We start from the raw sequence: 231 nt of genomic DNA, 5'->3' as shown, positions 1-231 counted from the left end.
CCCCCTCCCTCCCCCTTTAGCAACCGCACACATCCGTCGTGCACCCAGCAACTCACTGATATGCAGACTGAAGTAGAATCGAGGCAAATTCTCCGAGTCTGCTTCAGGGATGAACGTGACGGTGTAGTTGTTGCCTCCTGACACGCCCGTCACACGCACGCTGTTGTTCTGTGCGGTGGAGGGCGGGATTAGCATTTCAGACGATGAGCCAAAGGAGGATGGGTTTGGCGA

General features: G+C 56.3%; 1 protein-coding gene across 1 annotated transcript in view; it reads right to left on the bottom strand.

Moving 5' to 3' along the window:
- The window catches only part of LOC119593586, a gene marked incomplete in the record, with an annotated part of 34026 nt that overhangs the window by 19424 nt on the left and 14371 nt on the right, over positions 1-231 (bottom strand). The window contains 1 exon segment of the mRNA XM_037942539.1: positions 57-168. Within this exon segment, the coding sequence (XP_037798467.1) occupies positions 57-168 (112 nt within the window).

Source organism: Penaeus monodon, chromosome 32, assembly GCF_015228065.2.
Source record: "Penaeus monodon isolate SGIC_2016 chromosome 32, NSTDA_Pmon_1, whole genome shotgun sequence".
NCBI classification, from domain to species: domain Eukaryota; kingdom Metazoa; phylum Arthropoda; class Malacostraca; order Decapoda; family Penaeidae; genus Penaeus; species Penaeus monodon.
The sequence above is the reverse complement of the archived record's forward strand: the minus strand, read 5'-3'. Positions and strand labels throughout refer to the sequence as shown.